Raw genomic sequence first — 23,549 nt, forward strand, 5'->3', positions numbered from 1 at the left:
TATGTAATTCATTACATTTTGTCAGTACGTTATTGATACTTCTCTATGGAAAAGCAGTAGGCTACAACTACACAGAATGCACTTGGAAATCTCACTGTAAAGCCTGTAGTTGGTTTTTTGAGATCCATACTACAGCGAAAGAGGGCACCCCCGTACTATCATATTCTAACATTTATTTTTTACGGTAAATGCTGTTACTGGCCACGAAAGACAAACATTTGGAAACGGGAATAAACGCGTTTACATCCGAATAGGTATTTTTCAGTCAGGCCGTGGCCACGGCCAGTGCAACCTGGCCGAAACCTCGGGAAAGTAGGTAGGCGTGAAAAATACCTATTCGTATGAAAACGAGTTTACTCCCTTTTCCAAATGTTAGTACAATGCAACGCGAAAGTTTAAAAGTATATATGACCACGAAAGGGTTAAATACTTAATAATGTGCTTGCCCTAATCAACCTGGTCTTAAACAACAGAATTCCCCTGTGCTTGAGTATCAGAGCACCCAGACTTGGAACAACTAATGATATATTTTTTCTTACATTGGTCCTACGGGACCGTTCGAACCCACAGTGCTACCCGCGCCGTATATTTATGTTTATTTTACCTAAATGTTACATACTGAAGAATACATTTTCTTTAATCGCGTGAAGTTAAAAAATATTGTTAAGTTTTGCATGTATCGCAACAAACTGAAGTACAAGAGATAATACATATTTGTTATCGTTGGCTTGTTTGATGGATATAATTTATAATAATGGGAGTGTTGTAGTTAAAAAGCTAGCGTTATAATTTACAATTGTATTATATACAAAAATACTAATTTCATATATTAGCTGTTACATAAGGGTGTATAAAGTATAATTTTCTCTAAGATGTACCTAAATGGAGTTTTTTTTTTCCTATTTTTCAACAAAATCGAATAATTCGTATGCATAATCAATGGGTCCGTAGTCTCCCAAACGGAAACTGGCACAAAATAAATAGTTGTACCTTCTATTACAATATTTCGTCGCCTTCTTTCTCAAACTCGTATCTTAAAAAACAAAGTAACTGAAATGCAAAAAATGCATTGTATATACACATTTGCAGGATGATTTCACATCAAATTTCCTTCATATTCACACACTGCTACGGCTTTTACTTATTCTTAAAGTAATGCATTCAAATTAACATCCTTGTAAAGAAATTTAAAATAAATAGAAATTTTTTGCCATCTGAATAATCACTCTATAAGATACGTGTTCGCGAAAGTAAGGCGTCGATTCACAAAATCAGAACAATAGTTCATATTTTAGCACAATAAGCTATAATTATGCTATGTTGCCTTTGTATCTCTAATAATTTATAAGGTACACTAATACAAATTACATTAAAATACACAATGCTTCATATTCGATGTACTGAAAGCCAAATTTATCTTTAAAAACGGACACTTATGTAATTTCACTAAAAATTAAACTTTTTATGCCTTATATAAAGTACATTGCGAACCTTATGTTCATCACATCAATTCATCAGTAGTTTATTACCAATCATGTCTTTGATTCCGCTATTCAAATAACCGGAGCTGTAAGCAGTGGGAACACAATTTTGTACACAGTTATAATAGTTTGTATAATGTGTAAATAATTTTGATCGATTTTTAACAACCAACATGCTTTCTTCCGCTTTGTTAAAATACTGTATTACGATTTACCAATCTTAAACTATATCGTATCAATACTGAGCACAACTTAACTTTGAGTCTTTCCAGTTATATTTTTAATCATAAAAATTTCGTTAATTTTGAACAATTTGCGTTCATAATAATTAATACAAGGGATCGTTATTATTGGTGCTGTATTAAATTATTTATCAGGAAAGAGAAAATTAACCAATGTATATTAAACTAGCTAATGCCCGCGACTACGTCAGCGTAGAATGAGAACTTCGAGTAGCCTACTGTACTATACTAATTTTCATACTTTTATTGGTTCTCCATACAAAATTTTATCCACGATTTCACCCGCCTTAAGATTTATTTTAGGGACAAATGCGCGAGCATTCCGTGGAAGATTTTGGCTCGTATCTAGTTTGTACGTTACACAATTGACCATATAGTTCATTATGCTATGTATAATATCGTTACAAAAATTCACGTTCATTCCGCCGCAATGTAAATTGAGCCTTAGTCTTTCTCCTGGGTCCCATCTATCTCTATACCAAAATCCATCAATATTGGTTCAGCGGTTTAAGCGTTAAAACGTAGTAGTCACTTTCGCATTTGTAATATTATTATAGTAATTTATAATAGTCGTATTATTCACTGATGTCAATTTGCTAATTAGCACCGAACAATGTTCTCGTTTTTTTGCGTCATAAAATGTACAAAACAAAAGAATTGTTGTAAAAAAATTCTATTAAGACATTTTACAAAATGTGAAAATTGTTGGTTGTTAGGTATTTATCTTATAAATCACTACAGCAAATTATTGTTGTTCAGATGTTATTTACACTAGTTCTTGGGAGCTCAAATTATGGTGGTTTTTCTGAGTGATTTATATTATACTCGTAAACGTACGAGTATCATTGATGAAACTTGATCCTTTACATAGATTTATTTATATTTGTGAGATTGTATGGGCATTGGTTGCCTAACTAATAAATGATACAACTAACTTATGTATTTTCTATATGTAACCACTATGAATATGTCTACTTTGTTTTAGTAAATGACTGTTCATGTATGTACATACAAGGATGATCTTGAGTTTTATATTTCGTCATTGGCTTCAGTTATGTAATGCGTCAATTGTTTTATTATACACACAATAGAAATTTTATTAGTCCTTATCTAATTGAATCGCGAAGAAAACTGGTAAAACATGGTCTTAAGTAGGTATATACACTTACGTATTATTATCATAATCATCAGCCTTTCGCAGTCCACTGTTGGACGTAGGCCTCTCCCAATGTGCGCCATTTTGCCCGGTCCAGCAGCCTTTCTCAGATCGTCACTCCCTTTGGTCAGAGGGCGTTCTACGCTATGTTTGCAGAGTCATGGTCTCCAATCAAGAACTCTTTTCCCTCATCGGTTATCAGTTCTTCGACAGTTATTGGCTATAGCTCACTGTCATTATATTTAACTGGCTCAGTGGCCGAACGGTTACCATGCTGGACTGCCATGTAGCGGTCCTGGGTTCGATTCCCAGGCCAGTGGAAGTACGTATATGGCCTACATTTATTTCTCTCGTGAGTTTGGGTGTAATTTGTGGTTATCTATCCCCCCGTTCACACGGCATTGCACTGCACGTTGTTTTGCAGTATTCGATGTGCGTTTTTTTGCAGGACAAACCGTGTGAAAGGTTATATATCTAATGTATGCGCCACTGTTTTTTCGATTTAGTACACAACCGTCATATTCCAGTTTCGTCAGAAATAGTTTTTTTTTATGATTTCAGGTCATGTTCGTCAGGAATAACGAATGTGGACAACCAATAATGACATTTTCGTCAAATTTCGCTTTCGTCATATGGATTTAGTACACATCCGTCAAGATTCCTCTTTCGTCAGATCATTTCTTACAAATTTTTTAAACATGGTACTAAATAGTACAAAAAAGGTAACTGAATTTTGATACAATTTTGTCAGGATTCGTTAAGATACACCCGCCATTCTGACTCTCAAAAAAAAGAACTGACAATTTATGATAAATGCGGAATTTGACGAAAGTATTAATAAAAAAAACTATTTCTGACGAAAGCGGAATCTGACGGACAAGGAATCACGATAATTACTGTTTCGTTACGAGCAACAAATTTCTGACCTATACGGAATAAAGAAATGATCTTACGAAAGAGGAATCTGACGGATGAGTACTAAATCGTTTTTGATTTTCGGTTCGGATTTATACTGCAAAAAAACGTGCAATACAATGCCGTGTAAACGGGGGGTAAGTGCGTGTCCATGGCACCCGCGACAGTAGGTTTCCCTAGTGCGGGGCTATGAGTGTTGCGTTACTATTATCATCATTATTATTTCAGATTGCTTATTCTACCAGATACGTCGACGAACTTGGTTCTCTGTCTGATAACCTCATGTCGAATCCCCCAAACTTTGTGATGTGGGTGATATATACTAGGGCGGAATATATGTGGTAGCAAACGAGCCGACTCTTTTTAATCTAAGGGCTTAATCGTCACGTTTCTGCAATATTCGTCAAGGATAACCTTACACAACGGTTCCTGATATATGTATTTGTAACAAACTGTTGTGATTTGTTCATACGTTTAACTATTTTTGTGAGACAAATATGTATACAATATAAAAACTTTAGTCGAAAGAAATATAAATGATCGTAAAATAACAAAACTTTCCAACCGCTATAGAAAAAACGACTTTGAGCAACTGTGTAGAAAAACACCTTTTCACAAAAACTTAGTGGAAACCAACCAAACCTGGTAAAAGTAAAGATACCTGAAGTAAATAATTTGTTATAATTAATTATGTATTGCGGACGAGATCCGTGTTGTTCGCAAACCGTTGCTGAGCGACGAGAGAGCCGCCACGCTACATCCGGCCGTAGACCGGCGCCCGCCCCAGTCACGTCTCGACCGCCCTGGCAGGCGGTTCACACCTACCAAGTTCTTATATCTAGATCAACCTCTTACTGTATTCGATCTCTACATTCTTTCGCCTGTACCTGATAGGGACGTTTCAATGTGACATAGGTACCTACCTTATTGCGAGCGTCGGGATATTTCACGTGACCATATTTTGCACGTGTTTGCTTCGAATTCTACTTTTTTATTTTGGATAAATTATAATTACGAAACGTGTTCAATTTACGATGTTCGTTTACTGAATCGGGATTTTTAGAACTTATCGTTTCCACGAAACGAACGGACCAAATTACTTTTTTCGTGCCACTCATTTCCTCTGAAATCTAGAATACTTTCACTTGTAGTTACCAAATAAACGTATGCCGTTAGTCTCTTCGTCCTATATTTTCGTGACTCATCTAGTGTTAAATTAAGGCAAGATGGATATAGTTCATCGACTTCACTACCTCGTCCTATCTCAAAAATCTGACCTTATGACAATGGAGAGGGAGCAACGGATGCGCGTACGGCGACAATCAAGCTTACCGGAATACAGCAAAACCAACAAAACAAGACAGCGATTGGAACAAGTTTATTTCAATGATGTGAGTGGTAATTTCAAGTGCTGATTGTCATTTGTTTTAATAATCGTTGATCGATTAAGCGTTTCATACTCGTAGGATGAACTAAATCTAGCAGACAGACTTTTACAGACTTTTGCAGACCTGTGTACGGTAGTTGCTTATGTTTAGCGTGGTTATGGGTTTGTAATACTTTGGAACGAAACTATAAAGTATAATAAAACAAGAAGCGATAATTTTCTTCAAATATTCGCGTTATATGAAAATAAAACAAATTATAAGCAGTCAATCAAATCATACAACATAAGACAACACCAAACCTGGTTGATTATGTTGGATTGTTTACCACTTATCTTTTGTAATTTACAAATAGGGTAGTTAGGTACTCTCATTTTTCTGTTTAGATATTATACGAAGCTTTGATTATATAAAAATTTTCCAATATTATACCTAGGTAATGAGTGTATAATTTTGTAAGTGTATCTATTCTTCATCACAATATTATCTAATCATGTTTACTGGATCTTATTGTTTTTTCGATCAAAGATGTTGTTGTGTAATATCCCCATCATGAAATGTAAGTAATAATGCTTTCAAACCCGTTTGTAATATTTTCTTGTACGGAAGAACAATAGCCTCGTTAAATACCCCAATTCCTTAAAACTTCAAGCGATACTATCGTTATAGGCTAAATTCTTCAACAATAAAATAAAAGAAATACTATTTAGATAACCCATTTCACCGTAGGCCATCCGGCTTGATAAGAAGCTTTATTGTCCCAGCTTTTATTTTCGCCTAACACGATTCTCTTCCTACCTTGAATTCTTTGCTCAGTTAAAATATTCCAAAACCATACAGCGATAAATTTACATAAAAGTAAATAGATGGACGCTGAAAGAAACCTTATCACGAAGCCTGTCTCATAGAGAGTGTTGAAGCTCACGCAACAACTTGAACTGGCTTGAACGCTTGAACCTTACTTATTTCTGCCGCCAAATAGTAATGTTCACATTGGATACTGCGTTCCGTTTATGAAGGGTAAGCACGCTGGTGAAATTACATAGGTGAAAACATGAAATTACACGGTAGATACTTGTCAGCTATGTCTCAGGGTAACGAGAAACAGTGATCTCCTCAGATCTTTGAGATTTAAAGCTCTGAGTAACACTGTAACCGTGGTAGGCTGGTGGTATCGCTTACTACCAGGAGTACGAGGTGCTCGACCCGTCTCTTGGTATCTTAAAAAGAATGGTAACGGTTTAAGATAAGTCTAAATGCGACATAAGAGTTCGCAGTACCCTGTTATTCCGTCTATTTTAATAGGTATTTTTATTATTTTTTCAGCTATCCCAACACCTTGTTTGTATTGTCTTTTGGGACCCAACGTCCTTTCTAGCGTCAACCAACTATAGGGTTTATGGCCTGGTTTCCTTCCATAGCCTTCACTCTAACCCGAATAAAATCTGATCAATGACTCAAGAACACGATGTAACTGCGTTTTAGTGCAGTGGCCTTAATAACCCTCGTGCTTTTTTCTCTAATTTTGACATATCCCCTTTAAAAATGGAGACAGTTCAAATTATAATTTATCTAACAAGTTTTTCCAGCAATTTATTGACTAGGGCGCTTCGAGTATAGATAACTCAAGTATATAGTACCGGCAATATATATAAGCCGGTATTCTATCTAATGTCGCACGTGCATTAGGCAATATATAGGTAAAATAGGAAGTGCGTGTGCGTTAAGAAGAATATTTTATGCACAGTCAAGTGTCACAATAGTGCATCTTGTGAGAGATGGTATGGGAGGTAGCTAATCAGAATTTAGCAGCAGTAGAGCTTCTTGTAAAAGAGTTCGTCCAGGGAAGTACTGCCACCTTACCTACTTCTGCCGCCAAGCAGTAATGTGAACATTACTGCATTCCGGTTTTGAAGGGTAAGGGTGATGGTCAAATTACAATCTCAAAGTGACTTGCGATTTAAAACTGAGTGGCACAGCAACTGTAATGGACAGGCGTGTGGCTTACCTTCAGGCGCACGACTTGTCCATCCCGTCACTTGATATTATAAAAAAAAGAATTGGTATTTAAATTACGAGTGATATTTATTTGAGAAAAATCACAATTTTTTTCGAACAAAATATTACACCTCGTAGCAATAAAAACAGATACACTAAATATGCATGCTACACAAATAAAACTTAACATACTGTTTAATGCCTGCCTCCGTGGCCGATCGGTTACCATGCCGGACGCCCACGCAGAGGTCCCAGGTTCGATTCCCGGGCTGGGAGAAATATTTGTGGCCTACTTTTATTTCTCTCGTAAGCTTGGGTGTAATTTGTGGTTGTCTGTGTGTGTGTCCATAGCACCCGCGACACAGGGTTTCCCCATTGCGAGGCTATGTTAAGTGTGTGCGTTATTATTATTATTATTAATGCATTAACCAAAACTGTTATATTAAATGATTATATCTGATATCTGACAGTAAATCCCATAATTCTTTAACTTACTATAAATTTTTAAACTCTTTTGTTGGAATCAACTTTTACGTAGGTAGTACATTACATTTTCTTTGTTTTTTTAAATACATTTAACAGCATTAAATATTTAGCTTACGCATACGAACTCGGTTCTGGCAACTTTTTTATATACTAACCTAATGTAAACCCGCAAAAGGGGTTGAAACCAGCTCGAAAACGCAAACAGAAATTACCTACTAATTTGATTTTTGTCTTTCAAGTACTGCTTTGCCTAATATACGGCCGGCATTCTATACAATACCTCGTAAATGAGTTTGATAGTTAAAAAAATATTAACTACAATGCATAGCGAAGCCCGGTATTCTACAGAATCCTTGAATTGTACATATTGCCGTTGACATATGTAGCTATTCTTGTGAGAAAGTTCTTTACTTGTAAGTATATTTACGAAATGCGATAGAACTTGGCTAGGGTATTCAATTACACAGAATTCCATTTTATGTCCAATATGTCTTGGGAATTCTGGTATAAGTACTAGGATTTGTCTATTGTCTTCTTCAGTCGCCAAATAAGCTCTTAATGTAATATTTTGGCATTTTGCCTCATGATAATTTTAGTCCTTGGAGACAATTTATTCAGAAATATATTTATGTAAACATATATTCATTTTATTGCTTTTTTCCGGAAAAAAAAACAAATTGCTTTAAAACTGATTAAAACACATTCCGCTACGACAATTGTATAAACATTAAAAATTACACTTAAAAATAAATATCTTTCAATTGATTTTTATTTTGATTTGCCACACAAAATGTTTTTCCCACAATCAAATCAATGATACCCACTATCTGATAGCTATTTCAATGTCGAATAAATTAAAAGAATGAATGTTAAAAACTTTGCATTTCGTTTTTATACTTAACGTGACAGTAGTATTTTTTTTTAAATTAATATTCCGTCAACGTGTAATATAGGCTTTAGAGTAGCTGTTGACGAAAAAATTTAGTTCAAAAACTTGTGAAAGGGTGGTCGAATGAAAGGTATGTAAATCACTCATTTGCATCACACAGTTCTCCACCTTGAATAAAAATTGGGATCGCTGAATGTTTTCGGGAGGTCAGAGAGTAATATTTATATATTCAAGGGAATAAAGTTCATATTCCCTTGAAAATTGCGTAGAAATAAAAAGGAGACTACTAGCTACAGTTGTTCCTAAGTAAAATTGACCACATGGGATTTGCGACCGCTATACTTGTACAATCATCTTGGACAAAATAAATCGGTTGTTTCAATTTCGGAACTTTTCTTTTGTGGCTATACGTTAAAGTTTATCCTGCTACTCCACTGTTGAATTGTTAGATGTGCTTCTTTTTAACGTTACACAATATTTACTACGATCAGGCAGAACTTCGTTTTTACCACGAACCAACTTTTACATTTCAATCAATTATTCGTTTAAGAATTCCGTAACCTAATCGTGACCTCGACACAATACCGTCATTTTAAGTGACAGAGTAGCAACCAATATACAAGCTACGATTCAATTTAATAGTTTGGTAACTTGCACGCAACTCTCTATGGGCTGCTAAAGTCGTAAATGGACACACAACTTGATACGAATTCGTAAAGTTTTTATGGATCGTATTCATAATAAGATACTATTCAAATATTCCGATAATATAACGTCTGTTAGCGCGTTTGTGTACTGCATCCGGTTCGTATTCCTTCCGAATCCGGGATTATACAAATCTAGAAAACTCGGACCCACTTCGGATGTCGCTTGTGCACTAAGTCCGATGCGAATCCGAGAAAATAAGAATATCGCTTGTACATCTAGAGATAAAATGATCCCTGTGACATTTCGGACTATCATTTCCCGGATTCGGAACTGGGGGTCAACTCTCGATCTCCGTCCGACATCCGTCCGAAACAATTGCTGTCAAATAAGTAATTTTCGACAAAATTAAAAGACAAGTATCAAGTATGAAGCTTCATTCGCATCACGCGTCTTTTCATTTGATCAAGTATTGCTTATTTGGCAGTAATTGTTTCGGACGGAGATCGAGTGTAGACTCCCTGATACGAATCGGACATAGTGCCCAAATGCTCTTAGTCTTTATGAGCCGAAGTGACAAGCCCACCTGGTGGTAAGTGACACGCCTGTCCGTGACAGTAGCAGTAACATTCAGTGCATGTCACTCTAAGACATGTTAACAAGTCCCGTGTGCATGTAATTTTATCAGCACCCTTACCCTTCTAACCGGAATGCAGTAATGCTCATATTACTGCTTGGCAGCAGATTTAGGTAAAGTCGTAGTACTTCCCTGGACGAACTCTTGCACAGGGAGCGCTACTTCTATTTTTAGTCAGATAGACAGAAATTACGAATTTTCACATGCTACGATCGTGACCTCTTCTGTAACCCTCTAAAAACGCTTCAGACCTTTCATTCATGTACGTCTGTTCCGGACGTATCCTGGCTTTTTAGAGCACATTCTTTACCAGGTTAATATACTTACAAGTTGAGGTCGACATTTTCTCATCGTGTAATCCACTTACCTACTTTATTTCCACCCTTTATTATTTTCTTGTCCTCCATTCCTCCATTTCGTGTACTTGTTTTATGAGACATAAGGTCATTTGGGAACCCGTAAGTTTTTTCATATGAATTTGGTCATACTCTCCGGGGAATTTCCGAACGGTCTCTACCTTTAACACTTACACAGTCACAATTTCTAGAGCATCAATTAGATGGGCCTGATAGAAATTTCCCGCGGCTTATGTCACTTAAAATTTAACGCTTTGACAAATAATAATTTACGTTAACGCCCAGAAATCCTTTCACAATATTAATACAAATTGTCGTTCCATTAGTCCCGCCGGCTTCGCTCAATACGGGACTGAAGACGTCACTTTCATCTTTAATCTCGACGGAAAGTGCAACGGAATTTTCCTTTGAGTTATAATTTTAAAATATGTTGATAATGTGCAACTACCGGTTCTCGGCTACTGGATGTTAGGTAGTATTTATGATCTAACTTTCAGTACCAGCTTTGGTATTTTTAAAGCTCACATTGAACATTTTAAAGACTATTATAATAATTAATTACCTTTTTAACAACTGCAGATACGTTTCAAAAATGTAATAAAGAATATTTGTCAATTTTATTTCTTGGTACAGTCGAGAGTACATAAAGTTTTACACTTTGGACTATTTTTGTCACAAGCGATATAGAGTTGAATTTAAATCTTAAATGTCCAGCTTAATGTGCTTTCCACCCTGTACTTTTTTAACCCTTAAAACAGATTTTTATTGACTGTTTCTTTTATTAAGAATTGACACAATACAATAATTTCAATAAAACAGAAACTTACCTTGCAACGTTAATCGCTATATTTCCCAGCAATTGTTTGTAAATACGGATGCATTATTATAAATAAAAAAATACTAAATTACATATTTTTTATTTTATAGCCTTCATTAAACATAAAATTTATTCAGTCTAATGTTTAACGTAGGCTACGAGTTGCTGTTACCTGAAATAAATTAATATTAATAATAAATAATATAATAAAGTCTATCTGACAATACAAGGCCATTGTTTCTCCATTCATCTAAAAACTTTTCTGTTAACACTATTCTAATTCACAGAGAGAGCTGTTCGCGGCAAAAGCAGACAGCGGCGCCGCGACGGACCGCAAGCTCTCGTCCTCATCAGCCGGCAGTATGAAAAACAAATGGCTTAAGGCTTTCAGGAGTCTAAAACCTCCCAGCGCCCCGCCACCTCACGCCGTCCCGCCCCTGGACAAGTAAGAATACAATAGCAATTTCAATTTATTAATACTCCGCTGCTTTAACCACTTCGATCATCGTTATTTCACCGTCCTCAGATCATTCTATAAATTTAACAATGTTTATTTGAGCAAGGCTGCAAAGTTTGGTGTCAAGAAACGAGACTCGAAACAACTTTGCTGTCGAGCGAAACACACAACTTTTCACCTCACTATAGCTAGGAAAGTGGTAGGTGAAAGACAAACAGTTGAACTATAACAAATTTATTTTACCAAACTTTTAAAAATTAGTTATCGTTGTCAATTTAATGTCAACATTATTAAGAATAAAATAATGTACGACAAGTCGCATAGTTGAACGTGTCATTATGTTTTTTTTTAATCGAAAGAAAAAGTTAGGTCCACCACAGTCCATCGTCAGGTTCGAATTTCAAAAACCCTTTGAAAACGCTTTTGCGCGCAGATTTCTAATGAGAAAAAAATCTATCCGAGCTAGTGAGATGAAAAAGTTTTTTTACAAGAGACAATATCATACATATACATTCATATGAAATCTGACTGCAAATCGAGAGTTGAGCACATATACGCCCTAACTACCACTAAACATAAAAAGACACCCTTTACATTTTTTATATCAATAGGTATTTCAACACCCTTTCACAGCTAGGGTGTGGCGTGTCGGTGATTTTCAGAGAAACATAAAGAAAACCATTCATACTTTACGTAATATCTATTTACAGTCCTTAGATATTAAAGCGTTACCGATACAGTTTACATTAAAGACACTACTTAAGATTCCAATTCGTAAACTCTAGTAATTACAATATTATACACGACCATCCTACTTAACAAATAGTGCATACAACATATGCAAAAGAACAATGAAAGGAAACAACACAGTTAAGATACACAAATGTGCTGAAAACTGGAGTACTGCCAACACAGTACAATTGTACATAACACAAACTTTTACGCCAAAGCAAAGACGATTTACAAAGAGTACCTACTTCATAAACTTATTTTATAACGCTTGATAAAGACAAATAATAAACGGAAAACCTAGAAAATTTAGAGTATTTCCAGCTTATTAGTAACAATAGAGCTCCTTATGAAAGAGTTCATCCTGAGTAATACAGCCACCTTACCAATTTTTGTCATCAAGCAGTAATGTGAGCATTACTGCGTTTCCGTTTCGAGGTGTAAGAGTGCTGGTGAAATTACTGACAAAAGCGACTTGTCAATTTATGTCTCCAGGATGACGAGCGCAGTGGCATCGCCCCTAAGATCTTTGTGATTTAAAACTTTGAGTATTGGTCATTTAAATTTGAAGAAAATATTCCACCTCTAAGGGTGGCAAACTAAGGGATGATCCTATTTGGCGTACTTTCCGGTACTCGATTATTAAGTTTTTACTTTCAGTTTGTATGTACATATAAGCAAAGTTTGAAGTCGGTTCCTTTTTTTTTTTAAAAAATTATGTTCTTTTTATGAAACCAAGTGACAGAGCGAACAAATCGTGTGGCTGGTGTTAAGCGACGCGCTTGTCCATAGCAGTTGCAGTGTCACTCAGAGTTTTAAATCGCAAAGATCTGAAGGACACTGCCACTGCGTCTATCACCCTGAGACATAAGTTGACAAGTCTCGCGTGCCTGTCATTCCACCAGCACCATTACCATTCAAAACTAGAACGCAGTAATGCCCACATTACTGCCGGGTAGCAGAAATAGATAAGGTGGCGACCACGGCGGCAGTACTTCCCAGGACGAACTCTTTCACAAGGAGTTGCCCCTCAAAATTTTGCATGGATAGGCGTGTCGCTTACCACCAGGTGCACGGCTAGTTCGTCCCGTCAATCCAGTCTTGAATACAAAACATGTTTTGTTTTCTTGTCGTGTTTTTCATACAAAAGGAAAAATTAATGGACAATCCCTGTGGAAGTTGTTGTGCAATTATTGATAAATTTATACCAGGAACAGAACATTTCTGAACGCTATATACGAAACTTAAACTCGTGAAACATGAAAATGTTAGCTTACAGTTTGGCGACCATTTATATATTTTATTTTATTTCACTTCACTTCACTTCGCTCCACTTCACTTCGCTCCACTTCACTCCGTTTCACTCCGCTCCACTCCGCTCCACTCCACTCCACTCCACTCCACTCCACTCCACTTTATTTTATTTTATTTTATTTAATAATAATAATAATAATAGCGCATGCACTCAACATGGGGCTATGTTGCGCTAGGGAGACCCTGTGTCGCGGGTGCCATGGACACACACATAGACAACCACAAATTACAAACTCACGAGAGAAACAATTGTAGGCCATACAGCTATTTCTCCCGGCCCGGGAATCGAACCTGGGACCTCTGCATGGCAGTCGTAACACGTAACGTAAAATGGCATAGTAACCGTTCTGCCACCGAGGCAGTTAATTTGGGATAACAACAGCCATATTTAATACAATACTAACCTTAACATACGTTACCTTTTTTGGATAGGCCAATTACAGTTATCCACTAAAATAATATAAATAGACCATTGACTTAAGTCAATTAAATAGACGTATAATATTAAGAGTAAACACAAAAATAGGAATGAATAAATTTAAATTAAATTAAATAAATAATCCTGTCTGTGATAAAAGAAAAACAAACGAGAAAATGAGAGAAAAAGAACATTAAAATAAGATAAATAGTACACGAATATCAGTACATATTCATAATACAGTCATACATACATATAATACAATAAACATGTATACACAACACCATTATGTATTTAATATAGAAATATATAACGTCATACGACCATTTTGTAAGATTGCGAACCTTGAATATATTGTGCAAATGACCAAATGATATTTGAGTACTGCTGATTAATCGTTTGATAGTTTTGATTGAATAATAATAACGCTGTGTGCGCTCAACATAGCCACGCACTAGGGAAACCCTGTGTCGCGGGTGCCATGGACACACACATAGAGAACCACAAATTACACCCAAACTCAAAGATAAATAATTGTAGGCCATACAAATATTGAACGTTTGTTTTGAAGCAGTATTTAGAATCTACGAAAGGATCAATATGTCTAAATTGGTTCTTACAGTTTCGAAGAATACGCGTGAGAACAGCATTCTTGCCGTAGTTCGAGATTTATCTTATAATCTCAAAACCTTATTACATGTACCTTAAGTACTAAAGTAAAACCTACGCGTTTTGAATCTGTGATTCTGAATGTAGCAGTCGACAGGATGGTTTGCGCGCTATAAATTATTTAGTGATGCCAATTGAGTTTGAATAATACTTTATCTCTTTGAGTTTCCTAAAGTGTTAGCAATTACGCGGACATTGTCAATTTAGAACGTTAATAGCCCCAAAAGAATTTCTGAGACGAATATACTGTGGCCAGACTAGATAAGGTTATTGAATGGCGATCGATTATGAGAGGAAGCCAGAAAGCAGCGCTAAGACCCAAAAGTTGTTAAGAAACCGTTCTTCAGAGAATTGACATCCGAAGATATATGTGTAACATTATTCGAAACTTATTAAATATGAAATTGAAGAAAAGACACACGGCTCGTGTGAAAAACAGTGCGTGTATTAAGGGAATAAGCAAGGACGTGACAGTACGAAAGAAATGGAAGAAAACATAAACATTATTCCATTACTGTTTATACACAAAATATTAGACAACATCAACATCACATACGTTGTTCTGATCCCAAAGAAAGTAACTAAAGCATTTGTTTATGAAAATCGGAAACAACGACGATACCACAAACACCCAGACCCGAAAGTACAGGTATAGAAAGGTAGTTTCTTACATACCATGAAAATCGGTGTGCAACCCACTCAACCACAGAGATCTTCATCAAAATGAATAAACAAATAAATAAATCAATCTTTATTTATTCATTTTTACATAACGACGTCGAACATCACTCTATAGTAAGCTGCGGAATTTCAATGATAGAGCTTCGGGCGGTAGTCAAATTTTAGCTTCAGTTACACAGGTTTAGTTGAACACGTCTCAAATGAAATATCTTTATTTCGTAGGTAATAAAATTACACTTGAAATCGTCACATGGGTTGAAAACTTTGGAGTCTACGGAGAGACATTGGCTCTCTGTGTGTATTCTGCCGTCTTTATAACGGGGAGTGCTCAGAGGAACTTTTCGAACTGGTGCCACTGTCTCGTTTCCACCATCGCACCTCTCGCCTAAGGGGTAGAGTCTTGACATCTTAGATGCCTGGCATTGCAAGATCACGCGAGTATTACGTTCGTCCCTGCCTCGAACCTGCAAGACGTGGAATAATCTTCCTACTGAAGTATTTATTTCCTTTGCGCCGTGACATGGGGTTCTTCAAAAAGCGTGTAAACAGTACTCTCAAAGGCTAGCAACAAGTAGGCAACTCATCTGATGGTGCAGATGTCCATAAACTTTTCTCTGTCACTATCACTAGTTCAATTGAGGGATTCTTCAATCAAAGCTAGAGTCCCGTTGAATGGTGTCTGCCTTGGTGCGTACTTGTTAGATGTAGAGCGAACAGAGTGCGACGAGATGAGAACGTAACTTGGCATTGACGGGATAATAAAGGGTATTTGAGTCGATAAATGAGGTTACAGAGATATCCCATTATGAAGTCAAAGGTATAATTGAGAAATGCCAATTTTCACCTAAGTTGCTAATGGCATAAGGGCAAGAGGATAACCGTAAATAGAACCGCGAGTATTTATTTAGGCGCTGTAGATTTAGTCTATGACACAAGTTTACTACCGGAAGGATTTATTTATTAGTAACCTCTGGATTCACTAATATATCTATGTAATCTTTTAGGTGATTTCGCTAAGAAGTTCAATTTGTAAGTGCGTCAAGAATATATAAATCCAAACAGAACTTTAAAAAAAACTTTAAGGATACGCAAGAACATGCGATCACTTTAGTACCATTAGGTACTTGTTATGTTATTTGAGATACATCGACGTCGCATACGTCTTACAATATGATTCCGAGTTTTAAAAGATCATAGAAAGGGACGAAGGTACGTATAAATTCAGGAAATGGGCAACATCTGTGTGGATAATTAGAGCTGTTATCGCGATAGTCACACCGCCTGTCTATAATGGCACATTATAGACTTGCCCATCTATTGTGACATACTTTGGACTAACCTAACACGATTTCAAGATCTCGCCTGTTCTGAAATAATAGCACTACACTAAACACGATCACACATTTCATGACACACTTTTTTTTAATTAAATATAGAACATTAGCTTTAAAATGTTGTCAGGAATTATACATATAGTAGCTATGTTGCCCAACGTATTGTGTACAGATATTGAATGCTGTCAGCAATTTGGTGACCCTATCGTTTAGACATGCATTTAATGTAGCCCTAATACAAGTGTTTAAACATAGAGCGTTTCAAAAGTAGTTTGCCCAAGTAAACGCAAAGATAAGTTTCAAATTGTTATAATATGGACCGATCGCATCCGAAAATAGAACAATATCTATCAAAATTATTGGTGTGTAGATGTGATTTTAATAATATACTAACTTACTTCTATAATTTGACACATAAGTATATAAATTAGCTATAAAAAAACTTGTAAACAAAACTTTGTTTGGAACAGTTATAGCCACTAAAATGTTTGCTTTGATTTTTGGGTATAATTTTATTATTTCCTCCCGGTAATATATAACAAGAAACCTTTTTAGTAAATTAGAAAATAATTCTAGCAATTTTGCCATTACTCACGCGATTTGGCGTATGATGGTATTGGAATCGAAATCTGTTACAAGTGGAACATAATTTCGACAAATTTTTTTTCTTCTGTTATTGGACGTTACCTTTTTGTTACTTCTAAGCTTTATAAGTACACTATCTACTATACTGTTTTAGACATAGTCTCCTATGAAGTAGTCAGTACAAAATTAGTGCTTCTAAGAGCGGTTACATACGACGACTTACAGCAGCGACGCAGTCGCTAATGGCCTACCTTTAAACACGTGCGCGATTTTAAGCTGCGGATCAAACTCGATACAAGGGCGCAACTGCATCGCTACAAATGCGCCATTGCATTGCCACACTTGGGACCTATCACGCGTTTGTATCGATGTAATCGCGAGTTTGTATCGATGCAATCGCGCGTTTGCATCGATGCAATCGCCTATAAATAGCAAGTGTAGCGATACAATCGCGCGTTTCACGAAAGCGCGTTTGCAGCTCTGCTAAAAGTCGCCATGTGTAACCAGTCTTAATAGAATATATCTTTGACTTAATAAGGGGATATCACAGGATACCCTGTGTCGATGCAAATCCCGCCAGTGGAATGTCACGAACAAGGTAAAATAGAGATACATGAAGAGGTAGAAAGCCTGCCCAAATAAATGATAGGAAATTTAAAAAAGAAAATGGAACGTCACACCCTTCGTCCTAATCCGCACCAGACATGTGCCCCGCGCCGTCGTCGCATCGCCGCCGATAAACTAGATCAGCGTAAAATAGGCGTGTCGAAAATTTGTTCCATTTTAATGAAATATCAGCTTCTTTGGTAATCATTTACTATATTTCAATACATTTCCATACAATTAAAATTAATTACACTCCCGTCTACATACACCCTATTGAAAGTTTAAATTAAGAACGTTTACTTTTGTGACTGTTTTTTTTTTCAAACATGCTTTTAACGTTATAGTTTTATTTGTAAGTCAATGGTTATAGTGTAAAATCTCAGCACAGAGTACTAAAAAACTGACCTCAAAGGTCATACATCCCTTAGTTAGCCACCCTTAGAGGTGGAATATTTTCTTCTAATTTAAATGGGACCACATCTGAGGTAACCTGTTTCCAACAAGAAAAAAAATCTAAATCAGTTCACAAATGCCGACCGGAGTTATCGCGTAACATACATACAAGAAAACACATACAATCGAATTGAGGACCTCCTCCATTTTTGAAGTCGGTTAAAAAAACGTAGAAAATGAATACAAAGGTCGATTTAAACTGTATTTTTAAACGCTTACAAAATATATTGAACGCCGATTTCACGCATTAACGCGCAGACACTATTCACCGATGCCTTAACTTGATATAATTCCTAAATAGGACTAAATGATATTGACTTGTTCACTAATTCTGAAACGAATTTTCTGACAACTGCCGGTTACTACCCAGAGATGGTCACCGCCTTAATCTCTATGGTCGAAATTTCGCAACCTACTTTCTGGCAGTGACTGAATTATTTAGTTCTTTTAAACTGCCTCCGTTGCCGAACGCAGAGGTCCCAGGTTCGATTCCCTGGCCCGGAGAAATACTTGTACGGCCTACATTTATTCCTCTCGTGAGTTTGGGTGTAATTTATAGTTATCGATGTGTGTGTCCGCGACACAGGGATTCCCTAGTGCGGGGCTATGTTGAGTATAACGCACACACGTTATTATATTATTACTAATGTCATTTGCACAAAATCAATAAATAATTATGTAATTTTATGGAAAAAAAGGAAATATCGCGAAGTAGGCAATAGCAATACACTATGAGTAACAATAGAGCTCCTTGAGAAAGAGTTCGTCCAGTGAAGTACTGCTACCTTGACTATTTCTGCCGCCAAGTAGTAATGTGCTGATGAAATTACAGGCACATGGGACTTATCAACTGATGTCTCAGTGATTTAAAGTTCTGAGTGGGACAGTGTAACTGTCATGGACAAGCGTATCACTTACCACCAAGATAATCTCGTCACTTGGTAATATAAAAAAAACTCAAGAGAAGCTCTGCTGCTCATCTTTTGAAAACATTGTACGTCATTGTAAGTGTAAACACGACGGTCTTTTTAAATAATGTAAACGCCTTATTACTTATCATCATCTTTTATGGCAGTAAATCTAATTTACTTACGCCCTTTTTTCATTGCATTATTTGAAGGTTACAGAGTGTCTCGTTATGCTCCAATGGTCACACTGGTTTTGCTTAAATAAGCATAAATGATATCCGAAAATATTTTTTATTGTTTAAACTTTAAACAATAATAATGTGTCAGCCACTAGCGATTTCTTTTTTTTTTGTGACAAAAAGCGATGGTACGAACAAGTTGTGCTGGTGATAAGCAACATGACAGTTTCCTGTACTACGAGTACTAGAGCAACGGAATTATGTCTATCAGCAAAAATGAAATGCATATAGAAGATAGTGAGGAATAAATTTGCCAAATTCATTTTATATATACAATTATTTAATTTTACCAATATATACGTAATTATTAATTATTTGTATACATGACAATAGCATATAGGTAAATATGTGATAATTATGTAGGTACTTTAGTATTATTTAAAGTAATCAACATCAACCTATTTACACATCCCACTGCGGGGCACGAGTCTCCTCTCCGGCGAGGGTATAGGCCATAGTCCGCCTCGCTAGGCCAATGCGGCTTAAAGGTTCAAAAGGGGCACAGGGACTTGGACGTTGTGAACTTTCTTCGACGTGCAGGATTCATCACGATGTTTTCCTTCAAAACTTACTTCGCTGGCCCGAAGTGGATCTTGGCCTCCGATATCAAAGTACGCCAATTCTTTCGGTCTTGTGCCTATTCCGACCATCCGGACACTATCAGTTCCTTCAGGGCTTTGGCGATTTCATCCTTCCAGCGATATCTTGGACGGCCCACTGGACAATGACCCGTAAGCTGTCCCAAATACGCTCTTTTGGCAGTTCGATCTTCTCCCATTCTTTCCACATGTCCTAGCCAGCGAAGTAGATCAGATTTTATTTCCCCGATTATGTTCGCCTCAGACACTAGTTCTTCTATTTCTCTATTGTATCTCTGGCCCTCCAGTTTCCAAATACTCCTTTGATTGGTCCCAGAATCTTTCGAAGTATCTTCCGTTCTGCCACTAATAATTTAAGTTCTTCCTTCAGCGTTAGTGTCCAAGTTTCACACCCACATAATGTATGCATTAAGATTGATTGATTGATTTTCCTTCAAAAGCTCGTGATAAATTTCAAATTAAATTACGCACATGAATTCCGAAAAACTTAGATGTGCTAGCCCGAATACGTACCCATTGCCTCTGTTTGAGAGGTGGTGGTAGGTCAAACCATTAGGCTACGACCATTGACTTACAAATAAATGGACGACGGATCTAATACAAAAACCACGAAAAAATGTCCCAAGTCAACCTATTCGAAATTTAAATTGTAATATCATCGCAGTATCGCGCTGTCAGTCGAACAATTGAAGACTAAAGCGCAGTTTGGCGCTCTGTATACGATTTTAGCGCCTTACAAGTGCGGACACGTTTTAGCGCGGACCCGACGTCCATATAATTGTAATTCAATGGCTACCACGGTTTCAAGTAATATTGTTGATAATAAAATTAAATATGTGTTACATCACTTTTGCACAGATAGTCTCGTCAGAATTGACTTTGGAGCACTATCCAGCCCACACAGACCAGAATCAATTTAGAAAAGTTAGTTTCTCAATTTAGTCCCACGTGGAATCGAACCCGGGACTTCTTCATCCAGCGCCCACAGTGCAAACCGTTGGGCCACCGAGGTCGTCCGACTATAGCCAAAATCGTAGCTTTTTTTTGTTAATAGACCGTAGTTATACCAATACTTCAAGGTAGAAAAGGCGTAAAAGTCCAACTTCAAAGTTTGCAAGATTTTTTTTTCAAGTCATGACGAGACGAACAAATCGTGCGCCTGATGGTAAGCTACAAGCCTGTCCATAACAGTTACAGTGCCACTTAGAGCTTTAAATTGCAAAGATCTGAGGGGCATTACCACTGCGCCCATCACCCTGAGACGTAAGTTGACAAGTCTCATGTACCTGTAATTTCACCAGCACCCTTCAAAACCGGAACACAATAATGCTGACATTACTGCTTGGTAGCAGAAATAGGTAAGGTGGCAGTACTTCCCTGGACGAACTCTTTCACAAGGAGCTCTACTGCTACTAAAGATTTAAGATTTAAAATGAAGCAAAGGCGAGTGCAAAGCATTTTTATAAACGTTGTTTTTGCTTCCTTTTTCATTTTTGTAACTATTTTTATATAGAAATTGTATTTTTTGAGGAAAAGTCCGAAGTATCGATAGGCATACTTCGATACTTCAGTAGCAGTAAGGCCCTTTGTAAAAGACTTCGACCGGAGAAGTATTGCCACCTTACCTATTTTTGTCCCCGAGCAATAATGTGAGCTTTATTGCGTTCAGGTTTTGAAGGTTAAGGGTGCTGGTGAAATTACAGGCACATGGAACTGGTCTACTTTAGTCTCGGAGTGACTGTCGCAGTCGCAGTGTCTCTCGGATCTGTATGTTTTAAAGCTCTGAGAGGCACTGCGACTGTCATGGACAGGCATGTCGCTTACTACCAAGCGCACACGCGACATTTTCGCCCCGCCACGCAGGGACATAAAAAAATTCGGAACTTCAAGTTATATATTATATGTTGTGGTGTAAATAATTAATTGTCATCAAAATTGTTACTTACGAGTACATCCATTAATAGTGTAGTAAGGAACGAAATATTACAGGAGGAAAATCAGTGTCAATTTAGCTGTCAATGTTCACTCAAACACCAACGGGTGAGCGCTGATTGAACAAGGTAACCAACATTGTATAACGACCAACCCTATTAGTGTGAAAACGTGAATGTCGTACAACCTATAACTACATACACTGGCACATTTAGGTAGCAGAACAAAAACAAAGTGAGATTATAAAATAGTAATACATGTATTTAATACATGTATGTAATTAAATAAATAAGAATTAGACATAAATTTTAACATAGAAAAAGAAATTCAAATTAAACAAAATTATTTTTTTTACATTTTGTGTTAGAGCAGAAGCAACTGAAAATTAAATTATACCTTAACAAATTTGAAATTTACGGGACGTACGAGTCGTGCGCCTGATGGTAAGCTACACGCCTGTCCATAACAGTTTCAGTGCCACTCAGAGCTTTAATTGCAAAGATCTGAGGGGCACTACCACTGCACCCGTGACTCTGAGACATAGACAAGTCCCATGTGCCTGTAATTTTACCAGCACCCTTACCCTTCAAAACCGGAACACATTAAAGCTCACATTAATGCTTAGCGGCAGAAATAAGTAAGGTGGCAGTGATTCCCTGGACGAACTCTCTCATAAGGAGCTCTACTGCTGCTACAAAAAACTTCTTCAAGTAAACTTTACGAAATTTACAAGAACGCAATATCAACCCGAACCAGTCGACAAACCTGTAGTAAATGAAAGCAAATGAATTAATAAAATGACAGTCGAGTAATTTGTTACTTTCAAATTAGATCTATAATAGAAAAATAAAGGTAACCGATCAAACTTTTAAAAAAAACACTGTATTTGCATTATTTAAATGCTCAAAATTATTTTTGATGATTTAAATAGTGTAACGCTAAATTACCATGCTATAAATGGATTCAACAATAATAATCAACTTATATTGGATATAATACTTGAAATGTACATTCGTTTTGAGCTGGGATCTAGATAAGAAGCCTTTTACGTTAAATCAGACTAGTTTTTGCATTATTCAATATGTGTAGGCAGTATTAATTAAATTAATAGATGGATTAAGGAAGATAATATGATATTGAAATGTTAAAGCTTACAGGCTAGATGAAACGGTAGAGACACACGTGGATGCCGTAAATACTGACCAAACCACCGAATATTTATTTTTAGGCAACCACTCCAATTCCCTCGTTTGAGCTAGGGAATCTGTACTATGAGTACCAGAGCAACGGAATGCACTCTGGGGCTCTACCCTAAACACCTAGACCAGAAAACTTCATTTTCCAAATCGGTGCTACCGAATACAGAACCCGGAGTCTCCTGATTAAGCGTCTACAGTACAAACCGCTGGGCCACCGAGATTGTCAAATTTATATACATACTTTGTAATCTACAACGTTTATTGAACGATTTATTGTAATCATATTTATAACACCATGCACCATGTTTATTTCTCGACTGCTAAATTTTGAGACTCCCCGATTGTTTGGCATTTTCGAGACTTGAGATTGATAGTTTCAGTCTCGGGAATAACGAGACTTTTGAGACATTTTTTTATGA

The 23,549-nt window shown here is 36.6% G+C and overlaps 1 protein-coding gene across 4 annotated transcripts in view; it reads left to right on the forward strand.

Moving 5' to 3' along the window:
• LOC113236813 overlaps positions 1–23,549 on the forward strand; it is a 409,563-nt gene that overhangs the window by 358,160 nt on the left and 27,854 nt on the right. For all 4 annotated transcript variants that reach the window (XR_003310980.1, XM_026473010.1, XM_026473007.1 and 1 more), the window contains exon 12: positions 11,295–11,452. Coding sequence is in view for 3 of the 4 variants with exons in the window: in XM_026473010.1 (XP_026328795.1) it covers positions 11,295–11,452 (158 nt within the window). In the remaining variant the exon portion in view is untranslated. The remainder of the gene's footprint in view (positions 1–11,294; positions 11,453–23,549) is intronic.

The sequence above is a fragment of the Hyposmocoma kahamanoa genome, unplaced genomic scaffold, assembly GCF_003589595.1.
Source record: "Hyposmocoma kahamanoa isolate Upper Pololo Valley unplaced genomic scaffold, ASM358959v1 92, whole genome shotgun sequence".
NCBI classification, from domain to species: domain Eukaryota; kingdom Metazoa; phylum Arthropoda; class Insecta; order Lepidoptera; family Cosmopterigidae; genus Hyposmocoma; species Hyposmocoma kahamanoa.